At 39.2% G+C, this 21,111-nt stretch overlaps 1 protein-coding gene across 1 annotated transcript in view; it reads right to left on the reverse strand.

Annotated features, from left to right (window-relative positions):
• fam222aa (family with sequence similarity 222 member Aa) overlaps positions 1-21,111 on the reverse strand; it is a 201,180-nt gene that overhangs the window by 46,065 nt on the left and 134,004 nt on the right. The window contains exon 2 of the mRNA XM_048611181.1: positions 17,585-17,715. Coding sequence (XP_048467138.1) covers positions 17,585-17,666 — 82 coding nt within the window. The 5' untranslated portion in view covers positions 17,667-17,715. The remainder of the gene's footprint in view (positions 1-17,584; positions 17,716-21,111) is intronic.

Raw genomic sequence — 21,111 nt, forward strand, 5'->3', positions numbered from 1 at the left:
TGGCCTGCTGTGTTCATCCAGCTTTACACCTTGTTATCTCACAAAGAGAGTTCTGTTTTTCAAAGTAACACAGGTACATGGACAGAAAAGATTAACGAATGGTGTGCTGGTCCAGGGTCGGAGAAAACGTTTAGTACTCCGTGCATTTTAGAAGATTGCATAGAACATAAGTACATTAAAAAAAACAAAGAACTGCAGATGCTGGAAATCAAGCAAAAATGGAAATTGCTGTACAAACTTGGGTCTGGTGGCATCTGTGGACCGGAAGCAAAGTTAATGTTTCAGGTCCAGTTACTCTTCAGAATACTGAACTGAAACGATAACTCTGCTTTCTCTCCACAGATGCTGCCAGGCCTGCTAAGTTTTTCAGCAATTTCTGTTTTTGAACAGATAAATGAATGGGTAAAGGTCAGCCGCATGGAATCAATAACTGTTAATTGGGAGTACTGGTAGCTGAAAATGAGATGATATGGGAGCAGGCCATATGATGACAAGGCCAGGTGCATGGGGTCTGGAGTAGGGACATGAGAAAACGCTTAGGCCCTAGAATTATTGAACTCGGTATTGAGTCCTGAAGGCTGCAGAGTCCCCAAATGGAAATGAGATGCAGTGCTTCCAGCTAGTGCTGAGCTTTGCTGGACAACTGCAACAAATTTGAGAGAGAGATGTTGATGAGGAAACATGGCGTGTTGAAGTGATGGGCAACAAGAACTCAGGTCATCTCTACGACTAGAACATAGGTGTTCCAGAAAGCCGTTGCCCAGTTTGCATTTCGTCTCCCAGTGTACAGGAAGCCACATTGTAAGCAGTAAATATAGGAGACTACATTGAGTGAAGTGCAGGTAAATTGCTGTTTCATCTGGAAAGTACGTCTGGGGCCTTGGATAGTGAGGGAGGAAGAAAACAGGCAGGTGTTACACCTTGTGTGATTGCGTGGGAAGGTGCCATGGAAGTGTCGGGAGTAAAGCAGCAGTGGACCGGAGGGAACAGTTTCCACGGAAGACTGACAAGGGAGGAGAGGAGGAATGTGTCTAATGATGACATCCTGCTGGAAGTGGCAGAAATGGTGGCTAATGATCCATTGGATGTGGATACTGGTGGGGTGGTAAGTGAGGACCAGGGGAACCCTTTCACTGTTGCGGAAGGTAAGCGACAGGGTGTGGGCCAAAGTGCAGGAGATGTGTCAGACATGGCTGAAGGCCCAGTCAACCATGGTGGTGGAGAATCCTTGGTTGAGGAAGAAAGTGGACATTTAGGAGGCCCTCTTGTTGAAGCTGGCATCATTGGAACAGATGCAATAGAGACAGAGAAACTGACAGAAAGGAACAGAGTCAGAGTCATTGTAGTAAGTGGGGTGTGAAGATGTATAGTCAAGGTAACTGTGGGAGCCTGTGGGTTTGTAGAGGATATCCGTAGTCAGACTATCCTCAGAAATGGATGCAGATGTCGAGGAAGGGAAGGGAGGTGTCAGAGATGGACCACATGAAAGTGGCAGTGGGCTGGAAATTGGAAGCGAAATTAATAAACTTTTCCAATTCCAGACAAGAGATGGAAGTAGCAATGATGGTGTCATCAATGTACTGGAGAAAGAGTGATGGGAGGGATCCATATAGGATTGGTACAAGGAATATTCCACGCATCCTACAAAAAAAAAAGAGACAAGCATTACTGGGACCTATGCAAGTACCCATGGTCACACCAAAAGTACACAGGTTTTGTCTGATGTTTCGACAGCAAAGCAACGCAACATATCCATTCTCCCAAATTAACATTTCTGTCACACCACCAAGTGACAAAATGTACTCTGGGAAGTGCAAGGCTGTACGTGCACACTGCAGCCATGACAAATTCTCTACTTTGCACGTGGAATACACAGTACGGGATCAAGGGTTATGGGGAGAAGGCAGGAGAATGAGGTTGAGAAACATACCAACTATAACTGAATGGCCCGTCACATCTACTCTGCCAAACAGCCTGATGCTGTTCCTATATCTTATGGTCTAATATGATTAGATTGTGACATCAACAGTTGACTTTATCAAGTGCTAAATGTCCCAAACTTCAACACAATATATCATGGTGACGGGCTCTGGAGAGGACAGAGAGGAAGAGATTTACAATTGTCACACCTTGCTGGGGTAGCTCACTATAAATCAAGCTCTGCCATTCCTAGACTTGTCACAAAAATAAAGATTTTAATCAAAATGCAAAAATTTCCCAATTTATCTGTCAGCTTAGACCCAGGTTGAAAGAAAGCATGGACCAGGTTTATGTAATAAACAAGAATTACTATTCATTACAAATGAATACATTCTAGCTACAGGTAAATTACAAAACTGTACTACTTAAGACATTAAACCCCTTACAAAGAAGCTCACTCTAAACAAAAACAAACATTCAGGTAGTTAAAAATAATTAGTGTTAATCATCAGAGGTAAATTAAAGCTGGGAAGACAGTTCAATTGGCCCTGTCTGCAGGGCTCATTTTTGAAAAAATTCATTCATGGGATAAATGCGTTGCTGGGGAGGTCAGCATTTATTGCCCACCCCAATTGCCCAGAAGAGAGTTAACAGTCAACCATACTGTGGATCTGGAGTCACATGGAAGCCCGACTAAAAAAGGACATTAGTGAACCAGATAGAGATTTTTCTGACAAACAACAGATTCATGGTCATCATTAGACACTTAATTCCAGATTTTTATTGAATTCAAATTCCACCATCTGTCATGGGATTCTAACCTGGTTCCCCAGAATATTACCTGGGTCTCTGCTTCAACAATAATACCACCAGGCCTTTAAAAAAAAAGTAGCCAATGAAGCTCTAGCAATTTTTGTTAGCATGGATTTCACCTTTCTCAATGTTTGATTCTGGCAGCAACTACAGGGTTCTCAGATGCCAGCAAGTGATGTGATTGAACTGGATTGGCAGCCTATGATAGTGAAATATTCTTACAGACAGCAAATTAGGAAGACAATATAACGACTGTCCTTTAGTCTCTAACAACTTTACAGAGCTAAAAAGTGCAATACGAACTGAACAATACACTAGAGATCTAGGAGGAACCCAAAATTTCAAAATTATAAACAGAATTTTACATTAAAATTTTATGGCTTATCATAGTGAAATTTTATATTTCATAAACATAGAATTAGCTTCATGGCTGTGCACTCAGTCCTGCCACCCAGTTATACCTCATTCGACAAGACATCATAGAATCATACAGTACAGAAAACACCCTTCAGCCCATTGAGTCTGTACTGCCAAAAATTGACTAGTGCCTACATTAGTCTCACTTTCCCACTCACAGCCTTGGACAAGCATTTGAAGTGGCATAACATTCTAGATTTTAAAGGTTGTGAGGTTACCTGCCTCAACCACACGCCTGGACAGTGCATTCCAGATCCACTATATGGGTGAAAAACATTCCCGGAAATCCTCTAAACCTTCTTCCTTTCACTTTTAAAGTGTGCCTCCTTGTTCTCCACCCTTCGACTAAGGGGAACAGCTGTTTTAGTCTGTCCATATCCCTCAATGTTAAATACCTCCACCAAAGTCCCCTCTCAACCTTCTCTGCTCCAAAAAAAAACAACCCAAGCTTATCCAGCCTCTTCAGTTGAAATGCTCCATCCCTGGTAATATCCTAGTGAATCTCCTCTGCACCTTGTCTAGTATAAGCACATCCTTCCTCTGGTGTGGTAACCAGAATTACACAGGCATATATATTTTCCAAAGTTTTGTTTGAAAAGGAGATAATAACAAACATGAAAATTTTTACCAGTATAAGTAAGAGCACATTTTTAATCTGGCAGACACGCAACAGTGCAACTCATGGATGAGCAGCAAACGATTAACAGCAAAATCTACTTGCACATTTAAATGCGTGTGTGCACGACACCTAAACTTTCTGCAAGTTTCAGTTATTCTGACAGGGAATGGTATGTTTTGTTGTCAGGATAAATGCAAAAGTTTAAAATTTCATGATATTTCCCTCTTTTAAAGATTACCATTCATTCAAAAAAATTACACATTGTTTACAGCAAATAAATTATTAACGTTGAAATCTATTTAAAATATTTGGATCAGTTTACAACTTAGGCTAGATAAACAAAACCAATCTCATTTATTTAGCTGTGGCAGAAATTCTCCCGGATGAGATATAACTAAATTAATTGTATTATTTGCAGCTAGTAAAGATTTTGGCTACTTATTCTAAGATCGGCAAGAAGTTTAACAGATTGCTAATAGTACAGTTTCTCAGCTCTACACAACTGTGTAGAGAAAAGGAGATATCAACTGGCACATGATTTCATGCAACCATATCACAATAATTAAAATTAATCTTAATCTGAATATTCTTATGTTGATTATGGTTTATCTCAACAGTCAAATAGAAAGTAATATGAACAAGATGGTCAATAATCATCAGTTAATCCATGAAATTACTAGAAAACAATACCAATAAATGGAAAGTCAAAGGTAATAAAGAGAAAGTAATTTTACTTATCTGCATAACTATTGATGGAGAAACACAAGGAAAAAACATAATTTGGTGCTTTCAAGGCATTGTGCTCAGATGTTTGGGTGATATTAAACTGCAAAATTCGGAAGAATGATCAAGAACAGAAATGTGGTGTAGATTTTCATGGTGTAATCTTAATATGTCAATTTCTGAATGCAAGGAACATTAGATTCAGCAGTTAATAATTAGTAGATATCTTCTTAGGTGAGAAGCAATTGGGTACTTGATCTTAACTTATATTTCAGTTAACAGGAAGAAAATTTTGTTGGTGCATTATCATTTTCAAGATACATAAAATGAGTTTATTTGCGAATAGAATGAATTTATTTCTCACTTGAACTGTAGACAAAAAAAGCAGGATGACAAAAAAATCTGAGATGATACATCTGGACTTCCTAAAACTGCTTTATTTTGAAATGTTCAAAACTCCAGCTTGGTACTTCTATCAAAGTTCTACAGTGCATGCTGCGCTGTTCTCAACATCTGTGAAGAGCAGTCTGTTAGTAATCAGTCTGTTCTTTATGGGTTTACAGCCAGAATTCCAAGAATAAGTGATGCTATTTTAAAACAAGCAAATGGTATGGTAATAATTTCATGGAAACTGAAGGAAATATATAGAAGTCAATTGTAAAATGTCCTTCAAGGAGTCTATGAAATCTGAATCTTTTGTACATCTGACAGCAACTGCTCACCTTTGTCACCAGACAGTTAAAAATTGAATCTAGAAGTATAGGCATTTTAAAATGACGAGTGACTTTCAACATTATCTACGAAAGAACGGAAGTAAAAACACAGACTCTTCCCAAAAATAAACTAATTTTAATGTGATTCACATAAGATAGGTTCTTCCATAATTGGAGAGCCACTGTAGAGCAATTAATTCCCAGAGGACAATGTCACAAAATTTGTCAAGTTTCTGCCAGTTCATAATAGTCAAGTAATGTTTAAAGTCTCATGGTTAACATTATTTCTGCTTCAACCTTGCTAATCTAGAGAATCTTGTTGAGCATCATGACATTCATTTTAATGTAGCTTCCTGTGTGATCCTATTGGTGCTCCACCACTCCCCTACCTCCAAGTTACTCTGCCCACTCCCTGATCTCAAATTACAGCCTCTTCCAATTCATCCATGCTCAACTTCTCCTCATCTGGACTTGCATTTCTGTTTAACGTACAGATATAATGCTAAATTGGAGCTCGGACTTCTTGGATACACAAGGTAAATAAGCTTGTGGCACAGATTTAAGTTGGTAGGTACGAAATTGTAGGTATCACAGACATGACTGCCCGGAGATCAGGGTTGGGAACCAAATATCCATGGAAATGCATCCTATTGAAAGGACAGGCAGATGGGAAGTGGGGACGGGGTCGCCTTGTTAGTAAGAAATGAAACAAATCAAAAGTAAGAAGTGATAAACAGTTGAAAGGCGTAGAATCTGTGGGTAAAAGAAGAAAAACAGACTTTAAAACGGGAGTTATGGGAGCAGTAGTCAGGATGTGGGGACAAAAATAAGTCAGGAGATAGAAAAGACATGTAAGGAAAGGCATTATTACAATAATCACAGGGGACTTCAATATACAGGTGGACAAAAAAAAAGGTTGGTAGCAGATCTCAGGAACAGGAATTCATGGCAGGTCTACAAGATGATTTTTTGGAGGAACTTGCAGTATATCCTGCTAGCCAAGCTTTAATGTTATAGCTACAACACAAGCACCACTTGATCACATGGAAAAATTGCTCAGGGAATGTCTTATACAAAAGAGTAGAACAAATTCAACCTGGCTGCTTCAAGGTAGAAGACAATAATGGCATTCTAAAAATACTAAATAATCAAAAGGGGCAAATAGAGAAGTGGAAATAAACTAATCACTAGTGAAAAATTACTAGGAAACTATTTGGACTAAAAGCCACTAAGTCCCCTGCACCTAGTGGGCTGCATCCTAGGATATTAAAGGAAGTAGCTGTGCAGATAGTGGACGCACACTGGTATTAATCCTCCAATAATGCTGGAAAATCCTGGAGGATTGGAAAATTTCTAATGGAATATCCTTATTCAAAAAGCAAACAAAACAAAAAAAAACACAGAAAATAACTATAGGCCAGTAAGCTCAACATCTGTTGTTGAGAAAATGTTAGTCTATTATGAAGGATGTAATACAGAGCATTTAGATGGTAATATGGTGGCAAGTGAGACACAAAGCTAAGTGAATCCAGAAACAATGAATCAAATCTAAGATCTGTAATCCTGCCATATCCAGTTGGGAATGGTGGTGGACAATTGAAGAACACAATGCAGGAGACATCTCCACAAATAATCCCACCATCAACGATGGATGAACCCAGCAAGTCCATGCAAAAGATAAAGCTAAAGCATTTGCAACATCTTCAGTCAGATGTGAGAGTGGATGAATTTGCCAGGCCCCTAGCCAAGCTTTTATAGTACTGCTAAACATTAGCACTACCCAACCACATGGAAAAATTGCCTCGGGATGTCCTATTCAAAAAGAGCAGGATAAATCCAAACTGGCCAATTATTGCTCATCTACTCTTGATCATCTATACAGAGACATCAATAGTACTTTCAAGCAGTATTTTCTGAGCAATAACTTGGTCACTGACGCTCAGCTTGAGTCCCACCAGCCACTCAGCTCGTAACCTCATTACAGCCTGTGTCCAAACGTGGATAAAAGAGCGAAATTCCAGAGGTGAGGTAAGAAAAAAGAGTGACTGCGTTTAACATCAAGACCTCATTTGAAAGACTGTGGCATCAAGTAGCTCTAACAAAACTGGATTCAAATAGAAATCTGGGAGGAAAAATCTCCACTTGTTGGATTCATAGCTGACACCAAGTGGTGATTGAGGTCAGTCACCTTAACTTCAGGACATCTCTGCAGGAGTTCCTCAGGGTATTGTTCTTGGTCCAATCATCGTCAGCTGCTTCATCAATGACCTTCCCTCCATTATCAGGTCAGAAGTGGGGTTTTTGCTGATGACTGCAGAATGTTCAGAACCATTTAGGACTCCTGAGATATAGTAGTTCATGCTCACATGTAGCACTACCCAGACAACATCGAGGGTTGGGCTGATATGGCAAATAATGTTTGTGCAACTCAAATGAACATCTCCAACAAGACAGAATCTAGCCATCATCCCTTGGAACGGGTAACACCGTCACTAAATCCATTATACACATCTCGGGGTTACAACTGACCAGAAACTGAAATGAACTAGTTATAAGTACTATTATGACAGCAGGAATCTTGCAGCAAGCAACTCATTTCTGGGCTCCCCAAAGTTTGACCACCACTGACAAGGCGCAAATCAGGAGTGTGCTCAAGTACTTTCCACTTACCTGGGTGAGTGCAGTTCCAACAATGTTCAGGAAGCTTCACTCAATCCAGGTCAAAAAAATGGCGGTTTAATTGACACCACATCCACAAATATTCAGTCTCTCACCATCAATGCTCAGTGCTAGCAATTTTTACTGTCAACAATATGTACTACTGAAAATCACCAAGGTTACTAAGACAGCATCTTCCAAACTCACTACTATTTAGAAAGACAAGGGCAGCAGAATTAGGTAAGGGGACCATTTTCAGGATGGTAACCAATAACTAGTGGAGTGCCACAGAGATCAGTGCTGGGCCATAATTATTTGCAATCTATATTAATGACTTGGATAAGGGAACTGTATGTACTACCTCCAAGTTTGCAGATGCACGGTGGCTCAGTGATTAGCACTGCTGCCTCACAGCGCTAGGGACCTGGGTTCAATTCTGTCCTTGGGCAACAGTCTGTGTGGAGTTTGCACATTCTCCCCATGTCTGCGTGGGTTTCCTCCGGTTTCCTCCCACAGTCCAAAGATGTGCAGGCGAGGTGGATTGGCCATGCTAAATTGCTTGTAGCATCCAGGGATGTGTAGATTAGATGGGTGGGTCTGGGTGGGATGCTTTCATGGTCAGTGTGAACTTGTTGGGCCGAAGGGCCTGTTTCCACACTGTAGGGATTCTATATTAAAAAAAATGGAAAGGCAAGCAGCAAGGATGATAAAGTCTACACAGGGAATATAGACCGGTTAAGCAAGTGAGCAAAAACTTGGCATTTGGAATGTAATGTGGGAAACTGAGGTTATGCACTTTGGCAGGAAGAATAGAAGAGCAGAATATTATTTAAATATACAGAAAGCCAGCTGAAAATTGCAACACAAACAAACTCGAGATTCCTTGTGCATACATCATGAAACGTTAGTATGCAAGTTCAATACATCATAGGGAAGGCACATGGAATGCTGACCTTTATTTTAAAGAAAAAAAATGGAGGATAAAAAGATAGAAGTCTTGCTAATTGGATCACACCGAGAATGTTGTGAACAGTTTTGGTTTACTTATTTAAGGAATAATTCTGGCAATGGAAGCAGTCCAGAGAAGGTTCACTAGGTTGATTCTGGGTACGAAGGGATTTTCTTATAAGATGAGGAGGGTAAGTTGGACCTGTACTCATGGGTGTTTAGAAGAATAGGTGGTGACCTCATCAACATACAAAACATTGCCAGGGGCCTTGCCTGAATAAATGCTGAGGGGTTGTTTCTCCTTGTAGAGAGTCTAGAACTAGAGGACATAATCTCAGAGTAAGGGGTTCTCCATTTAAGACAAAGGAGGAGGATAACACTTCCCCTCAAAAAGGGCAATGAATCTGTGGAACTCTTTACCACAGAGAACTGTAGAGGCTGGGCTGTTAAGTATATTCAAGGCAAAGATAGATCTTTAAATTAGTAAGTGAATTAAGAGTTACAGGGAAAAGACAGGAAGGTGGAGATGAGGATTTTCAGATCAGCCATGATCTCACTAAATGGCAAAGCAGACTTAACTGCCTGAAAAGATCTTCATCTACTTTTCACACCTGAATACGCCCCAAACTATATCCATAGTAGTGGGCAATTCAAAAGGCTTCCATGAACACTTTTTTTTTGCAAACAGTTGCATTACATTGATTGAAGAATTTCAGTAGCAATTTTCACTTATTACACGACTTTCAAATTGTGGATTGCAAAAATGTTAAGTAATGTGCAAATAATGAACCAACAATGTCATAAAGTGGGAAATCTTTGTATCAGAATAAAAGTGCAACTAAAATTTCAGAGATATTTGTTTGCTGCGTAAATAACTCATTAAGCCGTTTCCCTCCCGATTCTCTCAGGAGTTAAAGATCACCATAAGTAGGGAGGTTTCCACGTGAAGTCATCTCATTTTGGATTAACCATCAATAGTCTTTTCTCATTCCTCTTTCTCTATGCAAGACCTTTTCGCAACATGTGACAGGTGTAAATCAAGGCAAACATTTATCAGGCAGCAAAATTGCTTAACCTACGTTGACTTTCCTGGCACCCATATGCATGCTAATATAATTATTCAGACAAGAAAAATCTTACTATCAATGTTAACCCAATTTCTCTTAAAAAGGCTACTGATCACCTGCATGATTTGGTGTTATTCCTAACGTTAAGTATTTTCATAGTTTTCCATTACATACTGTGGGCAGCATTTTCTGAAATTGTTGAAATTGTCATTGTGACAGGACTGGAAATGTGCAATGTGTTGGATTGTGGGCAGGCCAGCTGGCTGATCAGTTAGCTATTCACAGTCAGGCGTGATGAATCATATAGTGAGGCTACAAACAGATGAACGGGAACAAAAGCACATTCTTTGAGCCTGCTTTGCCATTCAATAAGATCATGGCTGATCTGATTTTAACATCAACTCTACAAGGGAAGGGGATTGTACACAAATTTGAGCTAACTCTTTGTTCTTCACTGCAGGTCCTCGCAACCTTTCCCGAGATCTGATGGTACAGAAAACTCGTTTATTCTGTAGCCTTTTAAGTACTGGAATCTCAGAGTATACTGGCTTTCGCAGAATTTTTAAAGTTGGGGCTTTGAAATTCAGCTGATAACCAAGCAGATAGTGCTCACCCATTCATCATCCCTCAGAGGCTGTTTTCTGAAAAGCATCTGTAACAGAGGCACTCTGTATATAGCGAGTCTATGCATGACCCTTTGAGTCCTTTGCATGAGTCCCTTTGTATTACAATGTTTAGATACTTAGAGTGTAGTGTGACACACAAGTGATTCCATTTAAAAATTACAACTTTAATGTTGCTTCTAAGATAGCATGCATATGGGTTTGTTTGTGCCAAAGGTTCTGCAGCACTTTTCTTTCTAACTTCTGAAGTTGAAAAATAGAGTGGTCTCAAGGTGCTCCTGAAATTTCAACTGAGGAACAAAGCTAGAGATGTTGCAGGGCCTCATTTTGACTGGAATCAGGATGCAATGAGGGTGTCACAGGCTGTCTATTGTGCTGCTCCTTTACCCTAACAGGTGCTGCAGCCGCACCATCCACTCCTTCATGGACATTAGGTTCTTCTCCTTCTTCACCAAGACTCCTTTGACAGCACTTATGATTTAGAAGGACATGGACAGCTGGGTATCACCTGTAGAGTCTCCTCCAAGTCACTCGCTATCCTGATTCGGATATATTGCCATTTGTCCAGTGTTGCAGGGTCCCTCCTTCAACTGTGATCATTCCCTCTGCTAGCCAGTGTTTTTAGTTCAACTCACAATGCCCACCATTGACAGCACCACTTAACTCAACCGTTCCTCATTGGGAAGCTCACTCTCTATGTTACCACCCCACCCAACGGAACGAACACACCCATGATGTCAGGCCCATACCTCCTCTGCACATAAGTGCATCCTCCCTTTCCCAGAGGAGGGCCACAACTCTCAGGACATGAGGACATCCACTCCTTCACACATCCCTGAATCCTTCCTTCCTCATTCAGAGCTTCCCCTTTGACTGCTGCCATCCGATGTTAATCATTGACTCCAGTCATTGAACAACATTCTCCAGAAGAAATGAAAAAGAGCTCCTACTCATTCCAAATATATCTATATGACTTTCTGACCTGCTGCAGGCCATTTCATTGCAATATTGAATCGGGGGCACACGTCTCATTTGTGGATTACTAAATCGGAAAATATTACTTAATTCTAGCACGATTACATTTTAATGAGCACGAATGACATGCAAATATATTCAAAGAGGCTTCTTGATGCTTGCTGTCAAGAACTTGTCTTTTGGTCTCCTACACAATTGAATTCCCCTGCTTGCCTCACTTCCTGCTCCCAGGAGCATCACAAGATTCCGCCCTTTTGGTGTGGTGCACTGAATTCAATTTTCAATTCAGTCTCATCCCTTTGTTCTTGAAATAAAAAAGTACTCTTTCTACAAATAATTACTAACTTGATGCTCCAGTTAATTAGAGAGTTCTCTAGAATTCAATTTTTGTATTCGTCTCAAAGGAAGCAATTATGAACCTAACTTACAGTAAGCACCAACTAGAAGAGAAAAAGCCAACGAAAATACACTGCAATTAAAATAGCCATGGAAACAATACCACAATTCAAACTGGAATGTTAGCCATGCCCTAGTTCATATGGGCAAAGTGTTACAGAAAGATTTTCAAATAACTGAAGAATAAAATTGGTTAAACTCTTACACATTCTGCTTGTTGTAGAGCAAAATAGATCACATTATTACAACAAACAAGACAGTCATCGATCTTTTGCAAGGTTTGACCAAAGCCTACCAGATATCCAAGAAAAGCTCCAGGTTGAAGTGGAGAATAGGGAGGGTATAGGATTTTTTTAAAAATAAGATCAATAACATGCAACTTCGTAAGCCTCAAAATATTTTGGCTTCACCTTTTTAAAAACCCGTTTTTTTAGAAAAATCACCAATTTATGGATAATAACATCTAACCACTATGTTGGCCAGATTGGTGCTCACTTGTGAAGCAGATTCATTTACTCTCAATTGAAAAGCCAGAGGACAAGTTAAACATCAGGCTAATTGGTGATCTTGTAAGAAGCAAATTAGCTAAACTGCAGTTTTGATTTGTGTGTGAAATACTTTTCCAGTAAAGAAAAAAACCAATAACCAATTTGTATAACTTACATATCATAATTTAATAACATGAATCTACAGCCTGGAAAATGGATTTTAAATAATGCTGCATTGATGCGAGAACGGGAGACTTCCAAGTCCACAAAAGGTAATTGCTGGACTAACAAATCAAATCATGTACACAATACTTAACACTCTTGTTATTCATCCAACTATGATAATCATACCATTTACAGCTTGAAGTTAGATCCTGCACATGGTCAGAAGAGGCCCTTCTATTGGGCCGTTGGGTCTGAATCACAAAAGAGAATAGTTTTGCTATATTTTAACACCGACATTTAACCTAGATTGAGACTTTCCTGTAACTGAACAAAATAACAAAAAAACAATGCACCTTGTGTCCCCTTTCAGCAGGTTTAATAGTAGCGATTATTCCCAAGAAATGTGACTTCTATCAAGATTTTCAGATATGGCTATGAATTTGGATAAATGGCTCATGCATTTCCCAAACAAGCAGCAATAAACAAACTCAATTTCACCTTTCAGGGCAATAATTTCTAGCCTTGTCAGCGATATCCAGATTTTAAGAATAGAGTACAGAGATTGAAGCATTGTGTTCTTCACAGCTCTGGGGAGTAATGAGGGGTAAGGAATACTTATTTAACAAACCCTTCCTCCAGAAGCTTAGTGTAGACTGGAATCCATCACAGAGTTATATATAGCCTTGGAAAAGGTGGGCCAATTGACCCTTCCCAATTTTCTGCTTCCTTATTTGGAACAGTGTGGCAGCAATAGGGTCAAAATACATCCATCTTTACCTGTCCAAGATGGACAGTGTTTCACAAAGAAGTCTAATACTCCCTTATGAGGAGAAGAAGCAAGAAATTTAAAGTATAATTGTCAAAAATATTCAATTCTTTCTGTACAAGCTACACTTCATTTGAACCTTCCTTTCCCCTCTAGAGTAAAATATTAAATTATTTATGTAGTTGTAAGCCAAGTCTTTTGTGCTTCATAAACTACAGCATATAATGAAATATAGTGCATGAGTGAACTGCTTGTAATATTAGAGATACAATTCATTGCAATCTCTTCTTCTCTCCCAGCCTCTGACAATCATCAATTGAAAAGGACTGTGCTTAAATGAGGACAAGGGAGAAGTGAATAACTCCTAAAAATGATTGACATAAAGGAGACAGTGGTGCCTGTCACAAAATGTATGCCAAAAGCTACCCTTTCCTTCCTCAATTAACTGCTGTTGAAGACTGAAAAAGTGCATAAGATGAAGGATAATTTTGCATAAATGTATGTAGTTTCATCCTTATTTATTACACACAGCATTCAACACTTGTAGGTCTGTCTGATTGTCGTCTAATGCATAGCATAATACCATAAATATCTGCCACAAATATTTGAAGAAATCTTTTGGTTAAAAACAAATCTAACTGTTATTGTAGTGGAGGACAACTTTTCTTAGAAAAAAACAGAACAGCTACGGAATTGTGCTTTTCCAAATTAAAATTTTATACTATTTACTGTTCTTGTCTTGAGTTCCAAGTTTCTTTGGAAATTCTTTATCTATTTCTTGAAAGCTGAAATCAAATAATTCACTTTAAATGAGCTGATCAGGAGTGGCATAAGGAGAAAAGCAGAATACCATTTTTGATTGAACCATTGGATTATTACTTCCATTGTGATATCGAGAACAGATTGCCAGAGTCTGGTCAGAAACTCCATATCCAAAATGTTTTTCCTCAGACAAGCCAAAACAGCACACAATAGTCCAAGTGGTCTCATCAAGGGCCTGTACAATTGCAGTAAGAATCCCTGATCTGGTACTCTAATCATCTTGCTATGAAGGCCAACATACCATATGTCTTTATCACCGCCTCCTCTCTTCAGGTGTTAGGCTCTAAATTAAAAATGCAAGACCTCTTGGATAATAATCTCTGGATTATTGTCTGAGCCATTTGCAATTTGGCATAGAGAGTAAACAGATCAGGAAAATGAACACTTGGCAAAAGAATGATGTGAAACGAGAGTGGGGGGGGGATTCCTTTTCAAGGGACATTGCATGGATTTTGGAAAAATCAAGATCTACAGCAATCACTACGTAGAGAATGTGGGGAAAATCAAGGTTGCTACAAGTCTGTTTAACATTATGGTTATGTTATTTTGAGCTCTCAAAAATCGATTGAACACTTTAATAAGTACTAGCTTATTAAAGATCAAAGAAACTCCGATGTACTTTTGAAAGGTAGGTCATGCTTGCTCAATCCAACTAAAATTTTTGAGGTCACTAGCAAGGTGGATAGGGAACTGCCTATGTGTCTTGCTTATGTAGACTTCCAGAAGGCATTTAGAGAGATACCACGCCCAAATGATTAGCAGCAAAAATGCAAGTTCATAGAATTAGCGCTGCTTTTGGGTCACTAGGTAGCAGATCATTTAGAAATAACAGGAAAATTCTCTTACTTAGTGGAATACATGTGTTATCCCAGCATCTGTTCTGTATATTTGGGAGTGGCTCAGTGGTTAGCACTGCTGCCTCACAGTGCCAGTGACCTGGGTTCAATTCCACCCTTAGGTGACTATGTGGAGTTTGCACATTCTCCCCGTGTCTGTGTGGGTTTCCTCTGGGTGCTCCGGTTCTCCCCCCTCAACAGTCCAAAGATGTGCAGGCTAAGTGCATTGGCTGTGCTAAATTGCCTGTAGTGTTCAGGGATGTGTAGATTAGGTGGGCTATAGGTCTGGATAGGATGATCTGAGGATGGTCAGTGTGGACTCAATGGGTCGAATGGCTTGGTTCCACATTGTAGGGATTCTAGGATTCTACGAAGGGAATTAAAAAGAAATGAAGTATAGTGGGTAAACGAATTGAGCACAGATTAGCCATTAGCCATGACCTAACTGAATGGCAGAACGTGTTCAAGGGGGTGAATGCAATATCTGTGTTCCTATTTCCCTCAATGATTTCCTTTGCATCTCCTCTCATACAGCCACACTTTGCAAAATGCACCTCCTTTTAAAAATAGCCTGTTTCATGACAGTTAAAAAACAGTAACCAGAAGGCATGATCAACTAGTTGAAATTAAAAGAAATTGCTGAAAATACACAGAAGATTTGGCAGCATCTGTGGAGAAAGAAAAAGTGTTAAAACTGAGTTGCAAGTGATTTTTTAATAACTATTTCTCATTCTGTAGAATGGTCATTTTCAACTTGAAAAATTAACTTTGTTTTGAGGCCTCTTCTGCAATACTGTTTCCTATAACTGGGCGACCAGAACTGGACAGATATCATCAAGTTGGAGAGGGTTTAGAAGAGATTTACCAGGATGTTGCTGGGTTTGGAAGGTTTGAATTATAAAGAAAGGCTGGGACTTCTCACTGGAGTGTAGGAGTTTGACAGGCGACCCGACAGAAGTTTATAAAATAATGAGAGATATAGATAAAGAGTTAACGGTAGTTGTCTCTTCAAGGATGAGGGATTTCAAGTCTCAGGGGCATATTTTTAACGTGAGAAGAGAGAGAGATTTAAAAAAGACATAAGATGCAAGTTCTTTTTTAAAACACAGAGGGTCCTTTACATATGGAATGAACGTCCCGAGAAAGTGTTGGATGGAGGTACAATTACAATGTTCAAAAGACATTTGGATAGATACATGAATAGAAAAGATTTGGAGGGATCTGGGCCAGGAGCAGGGAGGTGGGACTAAGTTTAGTTTGGGATTAATGTTCTCAATGGACTGGCTGGACTGAAGGGGCTGTTTCCATGCTGTATGATTACGACTGTCCACTTGTGCCTTGTTGCAAGACTTCAGAACATCATTCTACCAAATTTGCTATCACAGATAGTTGTTCTGGCTGGACAAGCAGCAAGAAAGTTTATCCATTTTTTATTTCATTGACAAGCTGTCCATTTTCAGCTGCATCTCTGATGAACATCATAGGGTTCTTAACTGTCATTTGGTCTTACGTAATGCATGTATATCTCTAACATTAAGCAAATAGGCAATTGCACATTTTCATTTACTAACTACAGGGATTAAAATCAGTCTCTACCATCACTAGTTCACCTTTTACCACCTAGACCGAATACCAGCTGTAGTTTCACTTCTCCTTTCCAGAGGGATCACTTGTCTGAGTGATTCTTATTGCTCTTCTACCAATATCGCACCTTCCAGCTACTTTTGCTGTAGCATGTTCCTACATGACTACAGCAAATGCAAAGCATCTTCATTTCGCTTTAGAATCCCTTAATACTTCAACCAAGATTGTATTGTATTCTTGTAGCTTGCATCAATCCTTCTCCCAAGGTGCTCAACAGCTCTTTGACCTCAGTAACTTTACAGATTACTGACATCTCCCACTTATTTTTGTACCAGTATGCTATAGGTTGATTGGATTGGTCTTTGTCCATGGGATGGACAGGTAAAAATCGATGCTGCAGGTCTAAACTCTCAATTACAACATATTCTTAGAGGTATGTGCTGAGTGTGATAGCCTCTTTACCCTATTTCTCAGGGCTAGTACATCCGCTGTATTTTTTCAGCATTTCCTGATTAATTTTGGTCCTCATTATTTAAATAATGTGCATTCCTTAGTTAAGGTCTTTCAGTTGTCTCACTAGTATAATTTAATAGATTCCTGCATCTGCACCAGGTAGCTTGCTATCTTTCCCTCCTTCCCATTATATTCATATGGCCTGACAAAAGGAGAGATTGTTTGCCTTTCATTTTTGAAGATGGATTTACACAGCAAATAATTCTTGTTCAGATAATATACTACCAGCTGTGCACTTCAGGCAGTTTCTGTTTTTAATTCTGTTATCTACAGATTTAATTTTCACAACACATCTTTTTAAGAAAGGTAGATTATATATTTCTCATACATTTTCCCTTTGATGTCAGAAGAATATACTGTTGGTCTTTCCTGTCCTTTGAATTAGTTAGAAAACTTAACACTTTCATGGTTTTTGTTGTTTCTTTAGACTTGTAACAGTATACACAAGGAAGGTCTAAGTCAAGATATGGGAGTACAGGCACCTCAGAATGAGTATGGAGGCACTGATATAAAGCCCCAGCTATCAAATTCTACTCACATTTCATAGATTCCAGTGTTTTACTGGGACATGATAAACGTTGCGAAGGTGGGTTCTGTGTTCGCTGAAGGCAGGCCAACATGATGGAGGAGCTGCGTCTATTCTCACAGTCAACACCTTCAACTATCACGCTGTTAAATGAAAAGAGATAAAGTATAAGTATCAAATAAGAATATAAGAAAAGGAAAATTTAAATATTTCAATGGTGAAATATGACACTGATGCATAATTCTGTGTAGGTAAGGAACTGAAGGCCAACTAATTCAAACTACGAAATTTCTCAAAAATCAAGACTTCAATAGCATGTCATTCCACCATGTGACATCAAATTATGGGAATAGTATTCTCCATTGTTTTTGCCAGGAAATTTACTTTAAATTTTAAATCAGAGGACATCTAAGGTTTCATCATTTTGGTAATCAATTACAATCATAAATAAATCATTTAACTTTGACCACATCACCTTCTTTCAACACCTCTGCACTATCATGTAGCTTGGTGGAACTGGTCTAAGTCCAACCTTATCTATTCAATGGTATCTAGCAAATCAGCTCCATTGGTCATATCACACTCTTGTGCTGTTACCTCTGGTAACCCTCCAAGGTTTATATTTAGCCCTCTATTCTAAGATGAATCCTTTGGCAACACAATCTGATAATGCAACAATTTCCAGATGTACATTCACAACATCAAGGGTACAAAAGCAGAAGGGGTTCTATCACTGAATTGGGGATCCAATAATCTCAGCTAATGATCCAGAAATAAGTGTTCAAATTTAACCACAGTAGCCAAACAGTTAATTAATTATATCTGGAATTTAGAGCTAGCACCAGTAATGATTAAAAAAAACCACCAGACTGTCATAAAAAGATTAATCTATTATTGTCCGTTCGGAAGGAAATCTGCCATTTATGCAATGTGTATGACTCTCAAGTGCTCTTTAAAAGTGGTCTAGCCAGTTACTCAGTTGTACTCAAGGCAGCAGCTGACCATCACTTTCTCAAGGCGAATTTGTGCTGGGTAATGAATGCTCATTAGCCAACATCTCATGGCTTAACTAAAAAATTCAATTCATATGCTCTCAATGTCTCCTTGTCTCAAACTTGAGGTTCTGGTTTGACATTCAATACTGGATAAGCAGAAACTTCTTTCTATTAAATAGATAGAGTTGGCTGAAACCATTACCAAGGATGAGTTAACTTAGGATGAAACTGCTTTGATGTCATAATTGACAACAAGATGAGCTTCTGAACACACAGTCATGCCATTGCAAAGATAACCACTGCAATGTCTCGATTTTAATTCCATATCATCTGATTCCACCTCACTGTGGCTCCACTGTTATTGAAACCTTTACACCAGGCCATTACTACCTCTAGATCATAGAATCAATCATAGAATCCCTACAGTGTGGAAACAGGCCCTTTGGCCCAACAAGTCCACACCGACCCTTGGAGCATCCCAACCAGACCCATGCCCTTATAACCCACCTAAGCTACACATCCCTGAACACTATGGGCAATTTAGCATGGCCAATCCACCTAACCTGCACATCTTTGGACTGTGGGAGGAAACCGGAGCACCCAGAGGAACCCACGCAGACACGGGGAGAACGAGCAAACTCCACACAGACAGTCGCTTGAGGGTGGAATTGAACCCAGGTCCCTAGCGTTGTGAGGCAGCAGTGCTAACCACTAAACCAATGTCGCCAAATAGATCTACTATTTTAATGTATTTCTGGTTTGTATCCTATGTTTTCTGCGAACTCAAGGTCATCTGAAGTTACACTAAGACCATTCATCTTTATCACTGTGCATACTGGCCTACACATGATGCTTAAATAGGAGTCAATTTTGAGATCAATTATGTTTAAGTCACTTGTGCCCTTGAACTTCCCTTCTCTGGAATTTCCTCTAGCCCTACAACTCATCTGCAATTCTCCAATCTGGACTCCTTGAGCGCTCCCCGCTCCCAATCTCAATTGTCCCGCCACGTAGAGTTTCCAATACCTTAAGCTCTGGAATTTCCTCCCCAGAATTCTTCACTTCTCTTCCTCTCCTTCTCACTAAATACACCCTTGCCTCCTTGACCAAGCTTTTGGACATCTAATCTAATAGTTCCCTATGAGGCTATGTTTTGTTTTGTGATGCTTCCAATGTTAATTATATAATAGTACAGAATGCTGTCATTGCTCTAACTACCATGGTAGACTGTGAATTTATATCTGGATTGCTAGTCCAGGCTCAACAATGTTTGATTCAACTTATTGGTAAATGCATAATTAATAATGCTTACTTCCAAATTATATTTCACATAAGTTTAGTGATGTAAAGCCTTAATTTGTAAATATTAGTGGGATACTGTTAAGAAAGCCTACAAAAAGCTATGATATGATATAGTTAAGAAAGAAAAACAAACAAGAATGGATTGGAAAAAAAACCCCAAAAACTGCAGATACTGGAAATCAAAGAAGAACAGAAATTGCTGGAGAAGTCTGGCAGCATCTGTGGAGAGAGAGTTAACAGTTCAGGTCCAGCGACCCTTCTTCAGAAGAAAAGAATGGGCTGATGTTGTAGATGGGACACATTTACACTGAGGTGAGTCTACCTAGTGGTAAATAGAAGCGGTAGTAAATCAGAAGTAAATAAAATGCACTGCTAATTAGCTAGAAGAATTGCCCGAGGGCGAAATGCAATTTTCTACCAGACGTGATGGTGGAAGTTATGATCAGATTATTTTGGGAAAACTAGGCACACTGTACCCATGGGCAAATGCTATGAATCTTTGGTTAGAAGTTGTTAATTTTGTTGACACGGGTATACATCCTATTTAGGCTAAATATTGTGAAGCTACCTGCAAAGACCGTATAAAACAGGGGTACAAAATCCTAAGTGATGCACTTGCCAAGGAATAGTATTTGTCACAGGACACTTGGAGGGGGATGGTGGATTTGAAATAACTAATAAACAGTCTCCTATTCACCAAACAGACGATTTAACCAACTAAGCCATGGTCCCAACATAAAATTTGTTATATACTTTGTTATAGCATCAAAGATGCAAAACAAAGGTGTTATAAGCTCACAGAACAAGTCATGTTTGTACTGGTTATAATGTGTGATGTAGTAAAAGATTTGTGGTGGAGGTCACATGTCTATGGCAAACCAGAAGAGACACATTCATATAATGAAGCATTTCTATCTCAAACAAAATGGAACATGTTGTCTCAACCAGATAGAGAAATTTAGAATAATACTGCACAAGATGTACAACTAACTGGGTGAATCACCAAACCCCGAATTGCTGGAAGCTATTAATGTTTCTTGAAGTGCTCATTTTTTTCTTGCTACAAGCTCAGATCAACTACTTTAAAATACATCTGAGTGTATGCTGTAACCCACAGGCATGTAGCAGTGATTGTTTACAAAGTGCATTTCAATCTCAACTTATAAAAAAAATGAAACCTGCATTTGTAATATACATTTCAGAAATGGAAACTGAAAAATTGTCAACAGGAGGGCATTTTTC

Source organism: Rhincodon typus, chromosome 24 (assembly GCF_021869965.1).
Source record: "Rhincodon typus isolate 14 chromosome 24, sRhiTyp1.1, whole genome shotgun sequence".
NCBI classification, from domain to species: Eukaryota; Metazoa; Chordata; class Chondrichthyes; order Orectolobiformes; family Rhincodontidae; genus Rhincodon; species Rhincodon typus.